The 22,415-nt window shown below is 36.0% G+C and overlaps 1 protein-coding gene across 2 annotated transcripts in view; it reads left to right on the top strand.

Annotated features, from left to right (window-relative positions):
• LOC143574948 (putative elongation factor TypA-like SVR3, chloroplastic) overlaps nt 1–22,415 on the top strand; it is a 32,884-nt gene that overhangs the window by 6,668 nt on the left and 3,801 nt on the right. Inside the window, exons 1-4 of one of the 2 annotated variants that reach the window (XM_077059439.1) lie at nt 17,470–17,774; nt 21,540–21,649; nt 21,731–21,934; nt 22,038–22,214. In XM_077059439.1, the coding sequence (XP_076915554.1) occupies nt 17,567–17,774; nt 21,540–21,649; nt 21,731–21,934; nt 22,038–22,214 (699 nt within the window). In that variant the 5' untranslated portion in view covers nt 17,470–17,566. Of the gene's footprint in view, nt 1–17,469; nt 17,775–21,539; nt 21,650–21,730; nt 21,935–22,037; nt 22,215–22,415 lie in introns of those variants that run through there. The other variant, XM_077059440.1, reaches the window with a different exon arrangement.

A 22,415-nucleotide genomic window follows, 5' to 3' on the forward strand; every position in this document is an offset into this window, starting at 1 on the left:
TGACCCGTTTTGTGTTGATGTTATTTTTTTTACTTAAAATCAACCTGTTTTCTCATATTTTTTAAGATACCAAAATTGCCCTTAGAGGCCAGAACGATCACTTTTTATCTGATGCTCACATGTAACAGGAACCATGATTTTGAACTTAAAACCCGTAACAAACTATGCACACGTTTGATCGGTAACAACGATGTTAACCAATTTGCAAATTTGACTCGTTTGCACACGTGAACCGAAACTTACTTGATTCCTAAACTGCCTCTAAATACAAACCTGACCCGTTCACAACTTAAGTCTCTCGTTGAGTTTAACAAACCTGACCTAAAGGACCTGTTATCAGAAATTTGATTCGAATATGTAGCAAAGTTTACCCAAAATAAAAGATGTAGCTCTTTTGACCCATAAACTGACCAGTAACAGCAAAAAAAACTGAAGTTTGTGATATCTTCAGTTTGGTTTGTGTATTTCAGTTTTTTTTGGAAACTTTAGCAACTTTCAAAACTGTGTAGTTATCTAATGATGTGACCAAAATACCATTGATGATTTGCCCATAATGTCTCGAAACAAATTGTTGACACTGTGACCCGCTTCAAGTGTTAACCCCCTGCACCAAATATGTTAATTTGACTCTAAACAATTTTTGCATCAGCTCATCTGATAAGAAATATGCAGTTTCCACAGAAATGTAATAAAAACTTCCCTAGTTCCTAAAAATGACATTGACCCATAACTAGTTGAAAACATACAGTCTAGTTCTTAAACCATTAACCAAATAATAGCAAACGATTAGTACAAAAGCATGTTATACCAAATCTGCACCAATTCACATTTACCCAATAATGAATCAAAGTGAGAGAAAAAAAATATCCTTTAGTATCCTAAATCGCCCCTTTGGCAAATCTATGAATCTCATGAAACACTTTCACCCGTAACACAACATGTAATGGTTGTAACCTGAATTTCCAATGCTGAACTGTATTAACTTGGCTGATGCACACTTTGACTTTCACAAAAAATGTTATCCGTATCCTTTAATTTGAACTGAATTATCTAGTAGTGATAAGTTTTAACCCGTTTTAAATCAAATTTTCATATAACCCCTTTTGATACGACCCGTTTATTTGAACCTTGAAGGTACAGTATTACACCGGTACACCTTAATCTGATTTTTTGGTTAGAAATATGTTGACATTGATACTTAGATTATTGTAGAATCTATCTTTATATATGTTGGCAATTTCACATGCTTGGATTCTTGATTAGATTTATAGTTTTGAAATCTACTTTTTGTATAATTTCATTTTTAGTCAGTGATTCCATTTTTGTGAATTTTGTCTGTAATTTGTGATGTTTAAGACTTTTTAGATTTGTGATTCCTAGGCATTTGATACTTCAACTAGAATTCATTTTGTGAATCTGTTTGCAATTTATTATTCTATAATGTTAAACAGGAAATATGAATTTGGTAATTCAAAAACTGTTTTGACAATATATACACATTTTTTTTTGGAAAATATTGTAGGAACAAATGAAGAAATACAAGCCTACAAAGTACAAATGATGGAAGCTCTACAGTAGATCCTTTTTTGGTTGTAATGAACAAGGAGAACCATGGACATCGCCGACTTTATGGTAGAGGCGATACAAATACATTGCTTAAAAAGGCGGATGGTGCTTCCAGAGGGGCTAATGGAATCATTCAAAGAAAACGTTGAAGTTGAAAACCACAAGTTGTTGGAAATGCGCAAGGAGATTGAAGAGGACCATGAAAGAAAAAAAGCCGAGCTCAAAGCTATGCGTAAAGATATTAACATCCAACAACAAAACTTGGAAGCTATGATGTAGAAGGTGATGAAACAACTAACACATGGAGATTAAGATGAGTAGAATATTTTATTTCTCTTTATTATTGTAATTGACAATTCGTGTTGACTATACTAGAGGTGCACAAATCGGGTTCACCTTGAAAACCCGAACCGGTTCGGAACCGGTTTTTTTCACAGCGGGTAGAAAATGAAACCGGTTCCAGTCAGGAACCGGTTCGGTTCCCGACCCAAACCGATGCCCAGAAATGCAAACTTTTAGGAACCGGGTAGGTTGGAACCGGAACCGGTTTTTACGTAAAAACCGGTTCCACCGGTTTTTTTTGAAATTTAAACATTATAGCCGTTAGGAACCGGATCCAACGGCTATATAGCCGTTTTTGACCGTTGGAACCGGTTTTTTAACTATAAATAGGTTATCTTCTTTCTATAAATAGCAAGGTTTGTTTGTGTACTTGTTAAACCACTCCCAAAACTATAAAACACACTACAAACCACAATTAAACTTAAACCGACAACAAATGGCAACCAATGATGACGTTGTTATGGTGATCGAAACAACAAGATGCCCCGATGTTTGGGTTCATTACGATTTGTGTCTCATGACCGACTCACATGAGTTGGCACGTTGCAAATATTGCTCGAAGTTTCTTAAAGCAGCGTCCAACTCGACATTACGAAAACATACGAATAAGTATTGTCGAGAGAAAAGAAGAATGGAAGCTAAAAAACGGAAGTGGGAGAGTCGTCCGGCTCTACAACCCAAAAATAAGTATTCCCAGGTTAAAACGACGGACTTTGTTTTTTATGTTTTAGTTGTTATGTTTTGTATCGTTTATGTTTTAATAATGTTTGTAATAGTTATTTTTTAGATGAATAAAATGTTCGTCGTTATTAAAAAAGTAACAAACAATTAATCATGAGTAACAAAAGTAATTATAATAAAACAAATCAAAACTAAATATTAGTTGAACAAGTTACAAATAATTTTACCAAAACAAATAATTACAACTCTTCTTCGTCTTCATTCTCGTCTTCATCCTCGTCTTCGTTATCGGAAGAAACCCCGTCCTCCGCCTCCTCATCATGAATATGACGCTCTATTGGTATTTCGTCTTCAAAGTTCGCCTTGTGTTGTACACGATCCACCGCATCCAAATAGTCCTTTAGGCAAATGCAAACCTCTAGAGACTCGGGAGTTAGTTTTGTTCTTCGCATAGATAACACCCTCCCACTAAGAGAAAAAACCGATTCGGAAGCAACCGTTGAGGCTTGTACGGCAAGCAAATCACGAGCCATGGCGGATAGAATGGGAAATTCGTTTTGTTTACCTTTCCACCAAGCCAACAAATCAATATTGCGAATTTCGTCGACCGTTGCGCCCTCAACATAGTTTGCTCCACTATATCGACCAAGTTCGCTACTTGGTGTGTTTCCTCTTTGCCTCTTAGATGCCGATTCACGAATCCCATTCATCAAGTTTATAAGTGGGTCATTGCACGGCCTACCAGTTGTTGTTTTTTTCACAAAAGACGATCTCGTGCTTGGACCATACATTTGAAAATAATGGTCATAAAGGTCTTGAAGGTTTTTGTTGAACTTGTCCTTCGCTTCCGTCGACAACTTCGGGTCAATCTCGTGCATACCTAAGTTGTCGAATATTTCCTCAATCGTTGTTTCAACCCCATTAACATTCCAATAGGGGTTTAATGCGGTGGCACAAGTAAAGACCGGCGGTATGATTTCAAAATATTTTATGAACTTTTCTTTCATCACCGCAACAATATTTTCGAAGAGTTTGTTCTTCTCCGCAAAGCTTTTAAAAACACAAGACATATAGTACAATTCTTGCAAAACCCAACAACTAGTAGGGTAATAGACTCCCGATAATTTTGTTGTTGACTTTTTGAACACATCAAGATACTCCAACAAATAACCGACTTGGACCCAAACACTTTCCGGAAACATATCGGCCTCGCGTTCTTCAACAAGATTGTTATGAAAAGCTTGTAAAGTTTGGCGTTGGGCAAAAGCACACTTTAATATATGACAAGTTGAGTTCCAACGGGTTGGAACGTCCCAATTCGGCCCCAAATACTTTCTTTCAACCGACTTGCAATAGTTCTTATATTCAAGATGTCTTCTTTTACCACTTTTGAAGACATCTTGTAACATAAGTCTAAAGTATTTTAAATCATCACAAATGTGTTCATTGTCAAGACCTATTTGGACAACCAAGTTGATGATATGTGCAACACATCGGACATGAAAAAAATCCCCGAAACAAGGTGGTGAATATTTAATGATAAATTTTTCAGCCGCCTTAGTATTGTTTGAAGCGTTGTCAAACGAAATCGAAAATATTTTATTTCTCAAGTTGTAAGTCGTTATAACTTCATCAAGTAATTCAAACAATTTTTCGGCGGTATGTGGGAACGGGAAGTTTTCAAAAGCGATGGTGCGTTTCATCAATTGCCATGTCACCGGATCAACCCAATGAGCGGTGACACATATGTATGATTCGGGCAACCCGTGTGGTGCCAACCAAACATCGGTAGTTAAACTAACCATGGCTTCTAAAGAATGAAAAGACTCGATTAACTCTTTTTTAGCACACTCCCACAACCTGATACAATGACGTCTTAAGGTAGTACGACTTACATGTGTGTATCTCGGTTGTAGAGTTTCGCGAATCAACGACGTCAACTCCGGGTCATCAAAGTGGTTAAACGGCAAACCTCGTTGAATAACGAACTTTGCCATTCTATCTTGAACTTGAGTCGTGTTGTAACGAAATAGTGTACCATCTTTACCCAAGTCAATTTGATCGGTCGCGCCAATCCCTTTCAACGCCTTGCAATATGGCTTCTCGATGTGCTTTCTCAAAGTAGAGTTGGAATCGTGCTTTAATATTGAACCACATAGTTTGCAACGAGCCTTTTGATAACCTTCGTCATCCACAATCAAATCCCAATTCTTCCATACGTCTTGGTTGCGGTTATGGTTGACTACCGTAACAACCCTTGGGTCCTCCGTAACAGGAACGGGGGCAACAAAAACACTCTTCTTAGCCTTGTTGTTAGTTTTTTTGATGGGTGCCATAATAATATTTAGTTGGATGGTCGGGTAAAGGAACAGGTTTGCTAAAGGAGTAGTATTGTAGTTTGTTTTTGAGTTTGGTGGTGAAACAAGTAATGGAAACAACTTATATATAGGTTTGGCCCAAAAACCGGTTCCAACGGCTATATTACCGTTGGAACCGGTTCCAACGGATCTATTGTCTTAAAAACCGGTTCCAACGGCTATATTACCGTTGGAACCGGTTCCAACGGCTAATTGGTGTCTAAAAAAACCGGCTCCAACGGCTATATTACCGTTGGAAGCTAGTTTGACTTTTGTTTGACCCTTCAAAAAAACCCGTCGGAACCGGTTATTCCGGGTACGAACCAAACCGGTTCCAATTAAGAACCGGGTAGGAACCGGTTTGGAACCGGTACTGACATATAAATATTAGAACCGGGTACGATTTTCGGGTACAAAAATACCCAAACCGGGTATTGTTCCAACCGGGTTGGAACTGGAACCGGTTCCGGTTCGGTTCCACCAGTTAGGTTCCGGAACCGGTTTTTTTGTGCACGTCTAGACTATACTATAATTGATCAATCTTAGTAACTCTGAATTACATTGCTAGCGTTAGAGTTACACCGGCTTTGGCGGGTCAGAATTACACGACCCGAAAATTCTAATGCTTGGTTTGGTTGGGAAAAACCTAAACTTCGAAAAAACTGGACCAGTTGGAAAAAACATTATTTGTTCGATCGCTATTGCCACCGGACCACTAACCCAGATTGTGATTCTATTGCTAATTGTTTCATTTTCAATATTTTTTCCAAAGGTTAGGATGTTTGTTAGTTCGGACTTAGTTTGTAAGGGCATTCAAATGAAGTTATTAGTTAATTGGTTCGATTCAAGGAACTAGTGATTTTACAAGTTTCAAATGGACGGTTAACGGTGATCAAATAAGTAATGCGTTTTTATTGTTCAGTAAATGAAAGAAAAAAATGCATTATGGTTTGAAAAGCTACGAGTAAGATTTACTAGGTAATTTAATTTGTATGATGGGTCGATTTTGACTAGGTATCAGGAATGTTTAGTGCCACCACAAATTTTTGTCGTGATGAATGCGGCCTTGCCCTTGCGGTTTCGATGCGGGGTGGGTATCAAAACGGTTGCTCTTGCTGACGTAACTGCCGAACATTGGATTTTTCGAGGATAATGTGTTATGTTTTCGTTTATAGCCCTCAAGTATGATTGGAGTACATAAGATGTTGATACGTAGCATAAAGATGAAGATAAGTGGTTATGTAACGCGACTCAGTTGACGGTGAGTCTTGCTTTGTGTGCCATGTTATGTAATTTTAATGCATGCTTAGTTTTCATTTCATCACGTTGGAATGTGCGTACAACGGGCAGATATAAAACTAGTTTATATATGGTTACAATGGGAAATTTAGATTTGTGTTTTTAGAAATTTCATCGCGTTGTGGTGGCGAACCGGCCTGAATTCCAAAAGTTGTCTAATAACCTCTTCAATCTAATTTAATTTATAAGAATGTTGGTAATTTTTAACCGGTAATATATCTAAACTACGATAAAATTCAATATTATTTTTAGATTATAATACAACCATATTGCATGTATTGCATGGGTGTGTTTTTGTTGGATCTCAAAATGGGGTCAAGTTATTTTATAAATGAGAACAAAAATGAGAAGGGTGAGAAAGATTTATAGCCACATAAAAAAACACTTCAACAAAAAAATAAAAATAAATTATAACTCAAATTTTAATAAAAAAAACGAAAAAAGTAAAAACACAAATATGTTTTCACCGTTTTTCTCGTTCTCATAGAAAAACACAATGGTAAGTGAAAAAAGTCGGTGTGTCTTTTTGTTTATCATTGTGTTTTGTGTTTATTTGCGTCATTGATTGTATTTTTTATCCTTGACATTGTGTCTTTTTTTCTTTATATTGTGTTATATTACTCAACATTGTTTTATATTTTGTTCAGCTTCGTGTTATATTTTGCGATTTATTGTGTCTTTTTTTAGTTATAATTGTGTCTTTTGTTCATTTTCATTATTGTGTCTTTGATTTCACCACTGTGTCTTTTTGATTTTTTATTTATTTATTTTTTGAACGGGAATGATGGCGGAAACATTTTAGTTTTATATTTTTTTCGTTTTTTATTTATATTTTGAGTTATGATTTTTTTTGTCACACCCCCTTCCAGGGCCTAGGAGTGCGACCCACAACTTGGTATCGTGTTTGTAAATAAATCAGAGGTGCATTAGTTTGCGGAAGACTTATAAAACTTTAAGGATAAAAAATGTAACATTTATATATATTCAAAAGACGGGATTATAAACACCCGTTTAAGTTAACAAAAGGTTATTTGTTTATATTTACAAAACCACCACATTAAAACATTAAGTTCACAAAAAGAATCCGAGCCATCGGATATTAGTACTTCATTATTTCCAAGCTCTAGCTTTGTTTACCTGCAAAATGTAATAAAATACGTCAGCAACGAATGCTGGTGAATATGCTGACGCAAAAATATTTCTTTTACTTTATTACCCCTCGAGACTACGCCTGCCTCAGCCCAACGTGGCTTAGGAATAACAAAGTCAAATAACACATTATAAATATGAGCCTCTACTCTAGGTCACCTCAGTAAACACCGCAGCGTTCGACTTAGTTAAGTACCCGTAAATATACACATAAGGTTGTATTCCCTGCAGGAGAGCGTCCTACGACCAAGGGTGGTGCGATCATGCCCATACATCGCATAGTATCACCTATGTAAGGATCCAGACATACGTATACCACAGCCTGAGGGCTAGGTTTATACCCTTATTCATAACGGTTTTAGGAACACATAGTTCCTTGTAAACAATTTCAAATAACAAGTATAAGTAAAATTTTGGGGGCGTATTCACCTTGTCTCTTTAGGATCGGCTTCACTCACCGTCCAAGGGTCTTTCCCTTTCTTTATCTCGCACCTATAGTACGAGTATAAATATTTGTTAGTCGGATACACAATCCGGCTTAAGACCTTTAGTCTTATATCTCAATCCTCGATTGAACTTTTAGTTCAATTCTTATTTACTTGAAAACCTTTAGTTTAAAAGTAAATTATAAATCTTTAGTTTATATAGAAACCCGACGTTTCTTCTTCTCCAAGAAACGTATTCTTTTTCTTTTATTATTTAAGAATACTCTTTATTCATTAAATAATATTTCATAACAAAGAATATTTACATATATACTTACACACATATATATGTATTCAACGATATTCATAATCAATCTTTTAATCATTTCTTTGTTATGTTTTCTTTTCTTTTCTTTTATCGTGGTATCGAGTATATCCTCGACTTAAGGCTTAAGCCTTGAATATAATATTAAATTATATTGAATTCATCATTACGCCTAACCTTAAGTGGCGTATAGAAACCCTAGAGAATTGAGCAGCACTCCGACGCCGCTTTACTTTTCTCGATCAACTTTGATATGCCAACTTCAACACACGTCGGCACGTCTTTCGGGACTCATTGCCATAACAACGCCTTCTTGATGATTGAGGGTGGAAGGTGGCACAAACTTCAGGAAACGGTGTACACAAACAAAGGATCGGGGCACGCTTATCGAGGCAAATCGTTTATATGATTGTCGGGTTTTTAGAGAGAGACTAGAGAGAAGTGAATACTGAGTTTGGGATGATGAAAATGAGCAGCCCTTGGCCGCTTTTATAGGCAAAATATTGGCTCCCATCGCGCTACGCGATAGGCCCTTGAGCAGGCCTATCGCGTATCGCGATATAGGCTTGATGACGCAGAGGGTAGGTCTGCCACGTGTCGACACGTGGCAGTCACCGTTCCACGTGGCAACATGTGGCGACATGTGGCGGCAGTGTTGCCACGTGGTGACACATAGTGCCACCGCGTGCCACGTGCCACACGTGTCACACTGTGTCAGACTCCCCATCGCGATACGCGATAGGTGTCTCCTCTGACTCATCGCGTAGCGCGATGGGTCAGGAAAACAGAATTTTCAAATTAAACCCTCAACTTTGGAATTTGGCAATTTTAGTCCCTATACTTTAGAAAGTTGATACTTTGAACTCGAAATTTTTACGTTGTTACATTTTTATTATCTTTTTAATTTATTTTTAAAAGATTTTTTATATGATCATAAATTCTTATCATACATTTTATTTTTATCTTATCTTTATAATTTAACTTTACCCCAAAATGACCCTAATGTCGACACGCGTACATCATAGGCATCTTATGGGCATAAGACATTAATACATATGAGGAGGTGGTCCCCACACCAACCAACCGTTTCAAACGAGTAAACTGTGTGAGTCTGTACTCTATTCACACATTCTATATTTTGAAGGTTATGTAAAACTTTAAGTTGCCCCAAATTTTCATTTTCAATTTCTACCTCTTAGGAAATTGTGATATTAAAAAAATAACACAGGGTAAAGAAAAATTGTATTATATATTTTTTTTGGTAAAACAATGATTATTATTTGGACTAGGGCTATCCACGAGTCAAGCCGAGCTAGAGTAAACCCGGGCTCGAGCTCAAATTTTAACGAGTTGTTTCTAGTTCGGCTAGTTTATTTAATTATTTTAAATGGATTTAATCCAGGGTCGGCTCAAACCTTCTAGAGCCTAAAACAAAACAAGAATTCGGGGTCTTTTTTTATTTTATTGTTACAAATCAAAACAACTAACCACATATATGTTTGTCTTTTCAAATAACTCAAAGTTTATTTCTTCATTTAGTATGATTTTATTATAATTGGGAGGACCTACCAAATGGAGGCTTAATACCGTAGCCTTATTTTACCGTAGATTTGAAGACTACTCCCGCTCCAAATCTTCCACGATGCGCAAAAATATACGTCTAGACATCCGAAAACGACGTTGAAACGTAATGTAGTTAAATGTAGGTCTGTCGTTGAAGTAGTCTTCATCAAACGATCGTTCGCTTTGTCACGATCCCGAAGGATATACGATCTCCTACATGGCGACGAAGAACTAGTAGAGCCAGACACTATCTTATTGGCGATAGCCCGCATTGCGCTCATGACCTCTTCACTCTCCTCCAACGCTCGTTGTTGCATCTGACGAATTCTCTGACTCTCCTTAATTACTTGATCCCAAATGTGACCGTTCAACGTCACTTTATTATTATATTATTATTTAAACCATAAGCCACAACGATAATAACCCCCCCCCCCCCCACACACACACACACCTTATCGCCCCTAATACGAAGAAACAGAGTTGAAAGTACGATATCAGAACACTTAGTTTGTAACATCAATTTGTAATAAGGTACGTGGTGGAACACATGAAATGAAAAACAAATTGTTGCAATAAAATGTCAAAAATTGGTGGTAAACACCCATAGTTGCGCACTCGCGTAGATAACAAATGTTCACGCGTAGTAGTTGTTAAATCGTTTAGGGGTTATGATAAAACTTTTGGATATAGTTTGGACAGATATGTTACGAGGTGTATAAGTTAAGAGACCATTTGTGACAGCTTTAAAGTTGAGGGACCATAATGTAATTTGTAAAAGTTGTTTGCTTGTAGGCTACGTTTCATGAATATGGATGACACACATGTAAATAGTGTGGGTTGGGGGGTAATTTGTTAACTTCTCTTGTATATATAACACCCTCCACCACCTCTCTGGTTTTTTAACAAAATGTCTTTGTCTTCTTCAAAGAATAAGAAGAGTAAAAGCAAAAGTGAAAAAACAAATCCCACCATCAAAACTACATGTTTGTTTGGTAGGAAACTCTTAGGAGCTTCAAACTTTAAGCTTTTAAAAAAAGCTCCTACTCAATTAAAAGTCGGTTCAAGGAGCTTGAAGCTTTTAGATCAAGTAAAAAAGCTTAAAGCTCCAACTAGTAACGTTTAGAAAGAGTTACAAGCTTTTAGTATACTAATTTAGTTAAATAACCTTCCAAAATAAATACATTTACTATTATTGTTTTTAGTTATGCACATTTTAGTAATTTTATACATTTTATTAAAAGCTCCAACTACTTTACCAAATATCTAAATATATCTAAAAAAGCTACCATCTACTAGCTACAACTTCCAACCACCAGCTAGCAGCTTCCAGCTAATTTTTCCAAACATACCCAACTACTATCAAAGACAACAACGCCAAGACCGAGAGGAGGGCCCAACCGTGCAAGTATTGCAGCAAAAGTTACTATAACCCTCAGACGGCGGCTACACATGAGCTGCACTGCACCAAGAGGCCGTAACGGTCCAGCCGTCATTGATTAGACCCACACATACCCTACTACTGCCAAAGACAACAACGCCGAGACCGAGAGGAGGGCACAACCGTGCAACTATTGCAACAAAAGTTACTATGACCCACAGATGGCGGCTACACATGAGCTGCATTGCACCAAGAGGTCGTAACGGTCCAGCCGTAATTGATTAGATCCACAAACATTTTGTCAAAGTTTGTGGTTAGTTTATTGTTAACAAGGATGCCTGAAATTTGAGTTTCAGGTCTGATTAATCCTTGAATTAGTTGATAATTGGAATTTGTGTTCCAACTATATATATTTTGTATATTGTAAGCACATAAATTTTGAATTTGTGTTTCAAATAGATTGTTTATACGCTTGTGAACAATATATTTGGATTTTTATATTCAAAACAGAAAATTGTTTATTTAGTTAATATAAATTAATGATTATTCTTCATGGTTGTTCTTTACAATCCATCATACTATCATGTTTAAATCCATGTTATGATCATTCAATTTGGATGTTTGTCAGTTTGTGTGGTTTTATGTTCATAGGCTAAACCTTAAAAAGCTAATGAATTTTTGTTTCAACCTTATAATCATCAACAACCGGTACTGATTAACTTGCAAGCTGTCAAAATTTCGTGATATTGGTTCGATTTTTGAGAATTTTGAGAAAAGAGATATCTTCGTGATGGAGGTGGTGGTCAATGGCGGATCTAAAACATTGTTTCAGGGGTCGCGCAAAAAAAAAACTAACCGTACGCAAAGAAAATTTCTTTTACCCGTTTCTCGGATTGGCGCCCAGGTTCGCGATTTGCGTTTACTGGGCTCGGTTACACGTAAATGTGTTTCGCTCGTACAAGCACTTAGTCACGCGTTTCGCATGTCTCGCGTTATACGCAAACCGGCTCCGGGTTACCCGTTTCGTGTGTACCAGGATCCGATTACCAGTTTCACGCGTATCGGGTCTTGGTAACCCGTTTCACTCGTACAGGCGCTCGGTTACACGTTTCGCTCGTCCCGAGCCCGGTTTTGCGCATGCGCCGTGTTACGCCTTTGTCACATATAGGCATCCGGTTACCCGTTTGGCGTGTGCCGGCGCATGGTTGCCCGTTTCCAGCGGTAACATGTTTCACGCGTCCCGGTTATTTTAAGTTGGACTACAAAGTTATAATTAAATTATTTGAGAGACAGTGGCTTCGTACTGGGACAGACGGTTTTGAGAGCGGAGTCTAGGAAGGTGGCTAAGCATGAGACATCGTGTTTGGAGAATCAGCACGTGTTCATTCCATTTGCCTTCGACACTTTTGGATCCCTAGCTCCCGAGGCGGTTCGCTTCTTGGAGCGGGTGCAGAAGGTGGTCCACAGTGACTCGCAGAGCCCGAGGAACCAAGGATTTATATTTAATAGAATATGCTTTGCGATTCAAAAGGGGATAGCGGCGCAGCTTGTTGCTCGCTTACCCATTATCCAGATGTAGTTCGGTTTGTGTTATATATAAAGTTAAAAAAAATAATAAGGTTATTAAATTATATCACAATTTGAAAGGCGAAGTTTTGGGTTCACAAATTTCTTTCTTCTTTGATAACTTCTTAGATGATATTCACGGTGATGGCTAATGATATCTTTGTCTTCGTCGTGAACCTCAATTTCCACCTCTTTGTAAGACGGGTTTTTATCTTGAGATAAAATTGTTACTCTAATTGCTACAAGGTTGTATATTACGATTTGTTTTAAAAGAAATTAAAATTTTTGTGATTTTCGAATATAACGACGTCACATGTTTTTTTATTTACACTTAAATGAAAAACTCCCAAAACAAACGTTTATGAAAACGTTTTTCAGGTTTTAGGTGCCATTTGCAAGAAACTCTCAAAATAAGTATTATAATCTAGTCGTGACGAATAGTTTGTATAACCTATTAAAACTTGACACGTGTCTTTAAACTAACCATAACAAGCAGATTTACTAACCATTTACTTGTCACGACTAAATAAGTTTTATGCCTCGTAATCAACCGCCACGAGTAATTTATAAGTTCTTTAATCGTGACGAGTAAATTGTAAGGATAAACTAGTTGCGGCGAGTTAACTACAAATAAACTGCTCATGTAGCGAATGTAAACCAGATAAACTAGTCGTCGCGACTAAAGGACGTATGAATTACTAGTGGGCGTTGTTTACGAGGCATGAAACTTATTCAGTCGTGAAGAGTAAATGATTAGTGAATCTGTTCGTTACGGTTAATCTAAGTGCACGTGACAAGTTTTAACTGGTTCTACAAACTACTCGTGTGTTTTCATAAACTACTCGTCACGACAAGTTTATAATACATATTTTGAAATTTTTTTGCCAATGACACCTAAACACTGAAAAACGTTTTTATAAACGCTTATTTTGAGAATCTTCCCACACTTAAATTGCTTATTTGAGCCGCCAGAATGAGCCTAACATGTCTAGATATTATTTTGGTCATATTATGACTTTAAGGTTTTGTATTTTCTCTTCTTATTCTTATAACATATGTCGGTATAATAAAGAACTGAATTAATACCAACTGAATTTTCATTTCTTCTATTTCACAACGCCAAGGTTGAAACACGAGTTGGTATTATTATTGTTTTAGGAAAATTATAAATTTTAATTTTATAGGGAAATATAAACTAGAATATGTATTGATATTTGAAAAGGGAAATAACAATGTTATTTACATCATTACGAAAAACTATGTTTGATGCTTGTGGTGGGCTCAGATGAAATTCAATAAGGCTGGTTAGCTATTTACTATACTTTTACTACTCGTTCTTACTTTTTTTTAGTTACTACTTACTAGGCATTTATGAAATGTGGCCCCCCTTCCTTTAATATATAGTTAATAGTAGCTTAAGTATTTTTTTCTCCTTTGTCTAAAAAAAATTGCAACTCTATTTAAATAGTTAAACCAATATTATTTTTATTGCAACAAAAGAATAACAAACAAACGATGTCCATATAATTTGCTTATGTGCCTGTTGTTGACACATTGATAGTTCATGTGAACACAATATATTTTACAAATGGATCCCATCATTAAAATATAGGCGATTAATAAGTTATTTGACAATTATGTTCAAGTTAAACAAATGAAGGGATTTTTATATTTAAAAGTCTGGTTAATGGACTTTTGTGAGAAATAAAGAACAGTAAAATGTGGTTTTCGTTCATGTCTATGGTTTAGTCCAATAGTTTTAAATTTATAATTTTCTTTCATGTGGTTTCATTTAATATGTAATTAAATCCGGCTAAACTAACCTCGTTAAGTCTGGTTGTTAAACCTATCAGCATGCCCCCACGTGAGGGCAGTTTTGTCCTTTTTCTCCTCAAATAAACTCCAACTGAAATTTGCAAACCTCCTCACGTGAGAGGCTAGGGTGTATTTAAGGAAAAAGAATGACAAAACTGCCCCTCAAATGTGGGGCATGCTGATGAATTTAATGACAAGACTTTAACGCAAATTACGTTCCACTATATTTGATTTTTCATTTGTTATATATGAGCCTTTTGTCTTTATTATTGAGTGTAAAAAAGACATTTCACATATTTCTAAAAACTCAAAACAATTAGAAGCATGCATCTAAATTTCTAAAAGACATTTCTTGTATGTGATACATTACCATCTCAACTTTGGATGTTTTTTTTCAAAAAATAAATTAAAAAATCATGAAATTTCAGTTGCAAGTGTATCTTCCATCTATGATTAAGATCTCTTTAAATTACAAACATGAAACTAATGATAAATATTTATATAATTGTTTTAATAATGCGGGGCTAGTCAACTTGATAGAGTCACCTACCTCTTAGATAGGAGGTCCCAGGTTCAATTAAAACCTGATAAAAAACGTAGTTTAGTATTATTTGTGTAGAATAGAGTAGATATAACATTTATCATTAAAAAAATTAAAATAATATTTAATAATAAAATTTTAAAATAAACATTTATTGAATTAATGAAAAAGCTTAGAGAATGGACAGGAATTAGATGGGAGTGCTTTAATTATTTATAAAGGTGGAACGATGATGTGTTTCCACTATTGTGACATTTGACAGGTGAATTGTAGGGAAACCGTTAAGCGAGCTAAAAGATACAAATGCATATGCTTAACCAATTAATTTCATGGAATTAGTTGACTATGGTTACTCATATAATTGCAGGTATGAGGAGATAGAGGATGAAATCACGATAACGTGGGCGAAAACGGCGAAGAAAATGGAGTTGAAACGAGAAAGATATGAAGAAAACAAGAAAATGAGAAAGAGCTCCACCGTGGACCACAATCCAACTGATAAAAAATGACCATAACTCCTCGTACCGGGAGTTCTGGGCACCGTGGAGGCCACCATGGGCCACGGTGCGGAGCTGTAACTGCCGAAAACCCTTGTTTTTATTCCGTTTTTTGGTGTCTTTTCACATATCTTTTATTGTAGAACACCTTAGGGACGAATTTTGGAGTCCAAGAACAATATTTTGGGATTGTAATCATTAGCTTGGTGTTTTTGATTCATATACACACCCTAATTGATGTGATGATGAATCAAACTATGTGTGGCTAGTTCTCTTTATGTCCTCTCCCGAATTGTAAGGTTTCAATTGAATATTTGTGAATCGTTTATGTTATTTGTGGGATAGTAGTTTGATCTTATGATTGTATTGCTATGGTGATTGTGAGTTTGATTAGTAATTGTTAGTATAGTATAATCCGTGTTCTTATCTATCAGTTCTTGGTGCCATAGGCAATCGGGATTTATTGTAAGAGAATTAGGGTTAACTATACTAAACTGATTATCGAGTGACAACCTTGCGTTTTTACAATCCAAGTACTTAGTCCTCTTTTATCACAATCAAATGCATTTTCACGAACTATGTCTATGTAGTTCATCCCAATAGTAAACGTTGACATTATCAACCTTGGAAACCTGAAATCGAGAGGGATCATTCTTTTTATTAATTCAGTTAAAAATTGTTAAATTGTTTTCAGTTATTTTCGTTAATCAAAATCAACAAATCAAATACTTGAATTTATTTTCTGCATTTAGTTTAATATAGATTAATTACAAGGCTACTTAGTAACACATTTTCCATGAACTCTCTGTGTTCGACACCCGCTTACCGCTATCTAATTAGTTGTAATCGGATTATTTTTGAGTGAATCTTCGACATTTCGTTAACATTTGTTTATTTTGGCAATTTCATGTCAATGTCCTTATTTTTAATAATAAAAAATAGTAATAATTCAAGTATATAAACATGAACTGATATAACATTTTTATAGCACTTTTGCACTATACTATAAATCATTGCTACTGTTTATACCATTCTATCCATTTAACACATTTATACCTAATACCTTGATTACTAAATGTCAACCTGTTTAGATAAATGAGTTATCTTCATGTGACAATTTTTAAGTTAGTGCATTTGACACAAATAAGAAAAGGGTTGTTTCGGGTTGAACGAGCCGACCCACCAACGACTCAACCTTACAATGATTAGTGATTACCCAAGAACAAAAACTATATGAGAAAAAGAAACTAAGAATTTTCTAGCCCATGTCATATAGTGGCTTCTTAGAGCCCAACCCATGGCCCATCTTCAAATTATGATTCAAGCCATTCATTTTCATTCCAATTTATCTCAACTTTCTTCCTTACCTCTCCATATCCATTAATATTATTACTCCAATTCCATAATACCATGTTAACACTTTGATTACTACCCATTTGACACGTATAAATATTTGAGTTTAAACGACTTGTTTTCAAGTTAGACGTTTTTAAGTATCTTCATATTATAACTACCTTTATTTGACACAAATAAAAATACACGTCAACGTCATATTCAAGCTAAACATTCTAACCCAACATAACCCAACACGAGTGTGCACGAAAACTAACAATAATATCAAAGAAAAAGTAAAAAAGGTTTCCATCCAGGTATCATATAATAGTTAGCCCAATAAATATCAACCCATCAACATATTTGACATATCACGTTTACACCTTGATCATTACCGTCACCCAGGTCAACAGGTTAACGATGCTACACCCTTTTTAGTGTCCGAATTACAACCAATGCTTTTAACACAAATAAATATCTCAGTCCCGTTCACATTAAACAATTCAACCCGACACGATTAATAACTAAAAGAATAAGTGAAAAACCCATGACCCATCTTCACATCTTGATTCAAACCATACATTTCCATTCCAACTTATCTCTACTATCTTCATAAATATCCATCACTCCACATCCAATGATAATAATATTATTATTCCATACTCGCACCATTTTGCTCCCTCTGTGTTGGTTCATAGAGTGAATTGTGAACCAGTGAGGGACGCAATCAATGGCTGCTGGAATCCCCAATTCACTCACTCCATCATTAAACCCTAATAATAATAATAATCAAACCACCTTCTCGTTTTCTTCACCCTTTACAAGAACCCAATTCGCTCTTAATCGAACCTTATCTTCTTATTCGTTTCCCATCATCAAGTCTAGAAGAAACCTAAATGTTATCAAATGCTCTGTTTCTACCACTGAAATTGCTACTGGTATGGTCTTATATCAAATGTTTTTTTTTGTTTTTGGATTAACCGGGTTTTCATTTGTTGTGATGTTATTAGTTGTATGCTAATGTTATTGGTGGTCAATTTGGGTTTTAATTTTGTGTGTTTTGGGGTTTTATGAGGTTAAGTATTTAGTGCACTCTAGGTGTTCGATCAAATGTCTTAACACGAATGTCTTAGTTTTGGGTAGGGATATAGCGGAGCATGCGGCTCGTGAGTAGTTTTTCAATCTCGAGCTCAGCTCGGGCTTTACTGTTTATTATTTATCTGTTATTTTACTTATTTTTATACTTATTTTTTTTGTATGTATTTTAATTGTATATTTTATATATAACATAATATAAATTATTTACTTAATTTTCATAATATGTCATATATTAGTTATTTTTAAAAATGGTATATATTTAAGATATTAAATAAAAGTTACGGTCAACCAATTTGGGAAGAGTGATTGAGGTTAGACTTAGACGACAAACTCAGGTTACGGTCAACCAATTTGGCTTCATGCCTAGGCGTTCCACAATAGAGGCAATATACCTTATAAGAAGATTAATGGAAAAGTATAGGGAGAAGAAGCGTGATCTACATATGGTGTTTATTGACCTAGAAAAGGCCTATGACAGTGTGCCACGGCAGGTTCTCTGGGAGTGCTTGGTGGGTAGAGGAGTACCTAGGAAGTACATAGAGATAATTATGGATATGTATGCAAGGAGTGAAACAAGTGATCGTGCGCCAGTGGGGGATACTGATTTCTTCCCTGTAGAGGTGGGTCTTCACCAGGGGTCAGCGTTGAGTCTGTTTCTTTTTGCAGTAGTCTTGGATGAGTTGTCAAAGTCGATTCAGGGGACTCTCACGTGGTGCATGATGTTCGCAGACGATATTGTGCTACTTGCTGAGAGAAAACAAGATCTAAACATGAGGCTTGAGGAGTGGCGAACAACCTTAGAGACAAAAGGTTTAAAGATTAGCCGCTCTAAGACAGAGTACCTCCACTGTGATTTTGGTGGGATAGATGACAATGAGGACGTATAGATCACCATCGAAGGGCAGGTGGTCCCGCAGGTAACGAAGTTCAAGTATCTAGGATCGTTCGTTCAGAGCAATGGGGAATTAGACAGTGATGTGACTCATCGAATTCAGGTAGGATGGTGTAGATGGAAAGCAGCCACAGGTATATTGTGCGACAAGAGTTTCCCGACTAAACTAAAGGGAAAATTTTTATAGGGTTGCAGTTAGACATGCAATGCTATATGGAACAGATTGTTGGGCGATCAAGAAGGCACAAATGCGGAATATTGAGGTAGCAGAAATGAGAATGCTACGTTGGATGTGTGGGCACACAAGGCTAGACCGAATAAGAAACGTTGTGTTTCGAGAGAGATTAAGGGTAACAAACATAGCAGACAAGATAAGAGAGTGGAGATTGAGATGGTTTGGGCATGTGAAGAGAAGACGGACGACAAATCCTGTTAGATCCGTAGAAAACATTACTATAGAGGGGGGAAGGGGTAGAGGACGACCTAAATTGACTTGGGATGAGAGGATTAGGCATGATCTCATAGACCTAAACCTCTCCGAGGACATGGTTGAGGATAGAAATCTTTGGAGAAGTAGAATTAAAGTTAATGATTTTTAAGAAGAAATGAATACCTTAGGGCTTATACTTAACTTATTTAGGTCACATACCATAATGGTATTTCCCCTTCATATATTATTATTATTATTATTTTTACTATTACTATTAGTATTATTAGTTTTGATATAACTGTTGAACTTTGATTCCCTTGTTTTGCTTAATACATATTATTATTATTAGTCTTATTATAAGAGAAATCTGCATTTTGTCTCCCTGGCCCTGAAAAAGATTTTGCGAACTTTGCGCCACTGTGAATTTTTGGCGGGGCAGTCCATGCCCTTCCATCAGTTGACCAAGCGTTGACCTGTTAAAAAATGTTGAAATTACGCTTTTACTTCTAAGCCTTTAATTCATTTTAAAAATAATTATCCAAAACCATGTAAATGCCGGGATTCGAACCCGAGACCTCCGGTTTAACAACCCACCAAAACTACCAGTTGAACTAAGTTAATGTTTGGTATAACTATACAACATAAACTATAAATTATCACTTTTATCACTTCATCTTCCCCAATTATAATTAGGGTTCCTAATGTTTTATCCGTGACCCATTTACCCATCCATCTTCATCTTCATCTTCATCATCACATTTATGAGATGAAGAACCCTAAAATCTAACCCATAATTCATCCATCTTCATCTTCATTTTTATCTTCACCAATTCATCCAAACCAACCTATCTTCACCAATTATCTAACCCAAAAATCAAAGCATACAACCACTACCGCCACATCATATGTTAAAATTAAGGCTGAATCGAACATCATTGATTATACTAACAATAATATGAAGGTTTAAACTCAATGAATATATTGGATATAATGCCGGAATCCATGGCGGCGGCGTAATGGCCGGAAAAACAAGATGATCGGAAAAACGTGATGGCCGGAATCCATGGCGGTGGCGTTGTGCCGGAGGTTAGGGATTTTGATTGGAATGATTTATGGGTGCGGTGGTTGAATTATTGAAGCGATTGGTGGTGGGATTTGAGAGATTTGAGGGTTTGAGTGATAAAATCTAGGGTTTGAGGATTTGAGATATTTGATTACTTGTTATGAAAATGATGATGAAGATGATAATATTAAGAGGGATTGCTTGGTGATGGGTTTGAGGATTTGAGGTTGATGATGATGAAGATGCACTGCTGATGTTGTTAATATGTTGCTGCTGCTGTTGTGAAAATTATGATATTATATGATAATGATAATATAATAAATAGTATATGTTATTAATAATAATAATAATAAACAAGGTCCTGCTGTTGCTGTGCTACGACTTATATTATTAATATTATTTATTTAAAGAAGATTACTAAAATGCCTTTAATATGTTGGTATTATTACTAAAATACCAACAGTCAACTGACGGTCAACTAACGACAGGAGTCAGAAGAACCCGCCGGAGAAACATAGTGGCGCAAAGTTATCAAAATCTTTTCAGGGGTTAACCCATCGCGCGACGATATAAACCAGGGAGACAAAATGCAGATTTCTCATTATTATTACTATTAGTGTTAGTGCTTTATATAACTGTTGTACTTTGTTTTCCTTTGTTTTGCTCCATACATATGTATTTAGAGCCAAGGGTCTCTCTGGAAGCCACCTCTTTATCCCTTTGGATAGAGGTACGGTGTGCCTACATCCCACCCTCCCCAGACCCTACTTATAGCTTTGTTGTCGGTGGGACTTCACTGGGTATGATTGATTGATTGAAATAAAAGTTATGCGGCTTGGCTCGACAAGTGGAGCTCGGACTTGGGCTCTTTTACTAAAAGGCTTATTTTCAAGCTCAAACTCATTTAAGCTTGGCTCGACAAGTGGAGCTCATGCTTGGGATCTTTTATTAAACAAACTTTTTTTTATGCTCAAGCTCATTTAAGCTGAGCTTGATTTTAGCTTTTAGCCAAGCCATTCTTGAGTAGCTCACAAGCGGCTTGGCTCGTTTGCACTCCTAGTTTTGGGGTGTGTTCTATTAAGAAAATATGTGAAACTGTTTGTAAGATGAACATATGCCTCTCCCTTGTTGACCTTCTTTTTTCCAATTTTTCTTTTAATGTTACATTGTGCTCACTGCTCAGTGGTTAACTTATGGATTTTTATTCGTGCATTTTATAGAGCAGAAGAGCACGTTAGTGAGGAGAAATGACATAAGGAATATTGCAATTGTTGCTCATGTTGATCATGGAAAAACAACATTAGTGGATGCAATGTTGAGGCAAGCAAAAGTAAGCATACATTGAGATGATTTATCATTTTGTAAAAACATATTTGTTAATGAAGTAAAAGTTTGTTACAAATTTTTGCAGGTGTTTCGTGATAACCAAGTTGTAGAAGATAGAATAATGGACTCAAATGACTTGGAGCGCGAGAGGGGAATTACTATTCTTAGCAAAAACACATCTATTACTTATAAAGATACAAAAATGAATATTATTGACACTCCGGGCCATTCTGACTTTGGAGGTGAAGTTGAACGTGTTCTTAATATGGTTGAAGGAATTCTTTTAGTGGTAATCTATCTTGCCACTGATATTCTCATTTGTTTTATTATGTTTAATAATTCTTCATACACAAGCTTATATTACTAATGTCTAATATGCTGTTTGTTTTCAGGTAGATTCTGTTGAGGGCCCGATGCCACAGACAAGATTTGTTTTGAAAAAAGCTCTTGAATTTGGACATGCGGTTGTTGTTGTTGTGAATAAGGTAGATAGACCGTCTGCTCGACCCGAATTTGTCATCAACTCCACCTTTGAACTCTTCATTGAACTAAACGCATCTGATGAACAGGTATTTCCTAATATTAGTAAAGCAAACAAAATTGACTTGATCAGTCACAGATACAAATTACTTTTGGTCGTTTAAAATGAAATTTTAGTCACTCGGTTACAAAATGTAAAAGCCACTATTTTAACCTCGAAACTTTTTTGTAACACGTAGCATTTCAAAATAAATCACACTTTACAACTTCGACATATTTAAGTGTGTGGT

Source organism: Bidens hawaiensis, unplaced genomic scaffold (assembly GCF_021521415.1).
Source record: "Bidens hawaiensis isolate Kalapana, Puna unplaced genomic scaffold, B.hawaiensis_p1.1 tig00027194_1, whole genome shotgun sequence".
NCBI lineage: Eukaryota > Viridiplantae > Streptophyta > Magnoliopsida > Asterales > Asteraceae > Bidens > Bidens hawaiensis.